Here is a 1,773-nt window from a genome sequence, read left to right as displayed (position 1 = left end):
TGATTGGAATAATATATATTTATCAGAAATATTGTTATATTTTTGTTTTTGGAGGGAAATTTGGGATGACTCTATATGGCATCATTGGGCAGGATTTGTTTCCTTCAGTCAGGTGGTTGGGATGTCACAGTGCTTGGTAACGGAACTCGAATGAATATGCAGTTTATTAACGAAAAATTAGTGCATACAATAATGCAACTTGCATTTCAGGACAATTTTATGTTTTTTTACAGCATGATTGTTACTTTACATGAAAATTTAAGAAACAGTTCCTGTCTCTGGTAAAGCAAAGAAGTTTATTACATTTGATGCATTTCGTTCGAGAATATGCTGTAATGAACAATTTGCATCTGTTTGTTTTCTACATGCTGTGGCCAGTGTCCAATGTTGTCGTACCTCACATCATCAATTGTGCTGGGAAACAATGCGGCTCGTTTCTTCACAACTGTAGGCGATGGACTGTCATCTGATGGCCTTCCTCGTCTTCTTACCAAAATGTCTCCTGCTTTTAGTAGTCCATGAGCTACATCAGACCGAAAAATCAACAGAGACATGTGTTTGGTAATTCCTCTTTGTCTGCAATGTCGGCGGTATAGGAGCCACGCATTCACCACACACATGTCAAGGAGGTGGAATACGATCCTTAGATAAAATCTTTTCACACCAATATTACTCCTATACAAAGCAAGCAGCATGTCGTGCAGATCAACTCCTCCCATCGAAGGGTTATGTTCTCTAACAATGTCTGGCCCCGGAACATCAATATATTTTAGTTCTCCCATTGACCAACGTTTCACAGGTTCTACTGGACTTACTCCTTTGTATAATGATGCAAGAACGACGGATTTGTTATCATACCACTTCAGCGCTGTGATGTTCCTTTCTGTTTCAGTTCGATAATCGTATGCTCCTCGTCCCTGCTTTTTCAGCTCACTGTCTGCTTTTAGATTGCAGCCTTGAAGTCTTGTGAGTCTAACAGCTCCAACAGCCAAAATGCCATAGTTTTTCAGGGCAGAAATAAGATTGTAAGAAGTGAACCAATTGTCTGTAAACACTCTAAAATTTTTATATTTTGGCAGTCCTTCCACAAGCCTTATCACAATATCACCACTTATACCAAGACCAGTATCATTATGTACAGTTCCCTTCCCTCGGTATGTTTCGAAATCGTACACAATTCCACTAGAACCAGCACAGGCAAAAACTTTTATACCCCACTTGTGTGGTTTGCTTTTTACATACTGTTTCAGGGATGAATGACCTTTGAAAGGAATGATTAATTCATCCACTGAATGATATTCCTCAGGTTTAGTAATTGAAAAACCTTGTTTGATTTTGTCAACAAATGGTCTCACCTTGAACAGCTTGTCATAATCAGGGTCCTCTCTTTGTTTCATTTTAGTGTTGTCATTCACATGTAAATAATTTCTTAACTTATCAAACCTATTTCTAGGCATTGAGTCAGCTATTGGCGAAAATCTTGTAGCCTCTGCCCCAGTACATTCTGTAACTAGGCATTTTCACAACACCTGCTAGGATGTTTATCCCTATATACATTTCTACTTCACGAACATTTCAATGTCCTTCATTCTCCACCGAAGATCCCGGCGTGTATCACACTGAATTTTCTGAGCTGAATGACTTGGTGCAAGGTTTGGCTCAGCAAGTAATCTTGAAACTAAGGGAACATCATCTTCATCATTGGCTTGAGGGTCCAGAATTTCAACCATATCATGGTCCATTCCCTGAAGAAACTGTATATCCAGTGCAGTA

At 39.1% G+C, this 1,773-nt stretch overlaps 1 protein-coding gene across 1 annotated transcript; it reads right to left on the bottom strand.

Annotated features, from left to right (window-relative positions):
* Positions 1 to 299: 299 nt before the first annotated feature.
* LOC126413253 (piggyBac transposable element-derived protein 2-like) lies at positions 300 to 1,397 on the bottom strand. The gene has a single exon (XM_050083154.1). It carries the CDS (start codon positions 1,395 to 1,397, stop codon positions 300 to 302), a length of 1,098 nt encoding a protein of 365 aa, XP_049939111.1.
* Positions 1,398 to 1,773: the final 376 nt, after the last annotated feature.

Source organism: Schistocerca serialis, chromosome 7, assembly GCF_023864345.2.
Source record: "Schistocerca serialis cubense isolate TAMUIC-IGC-003099 chromosome 7, iqSchSeri2.2, whole genome shotgun sequence".
NCBI classification, from domain to species: Eukaryota; Metazoa; Arthropoda; class Insecta; order Orthoptera; family Acrididae; genus Schistocerca; species Schistocerca serialis.
Note: the sequence above shows the minus strand (reverse complement) of the source record. Positions and strands in the feature narration are given on the sequence as shown.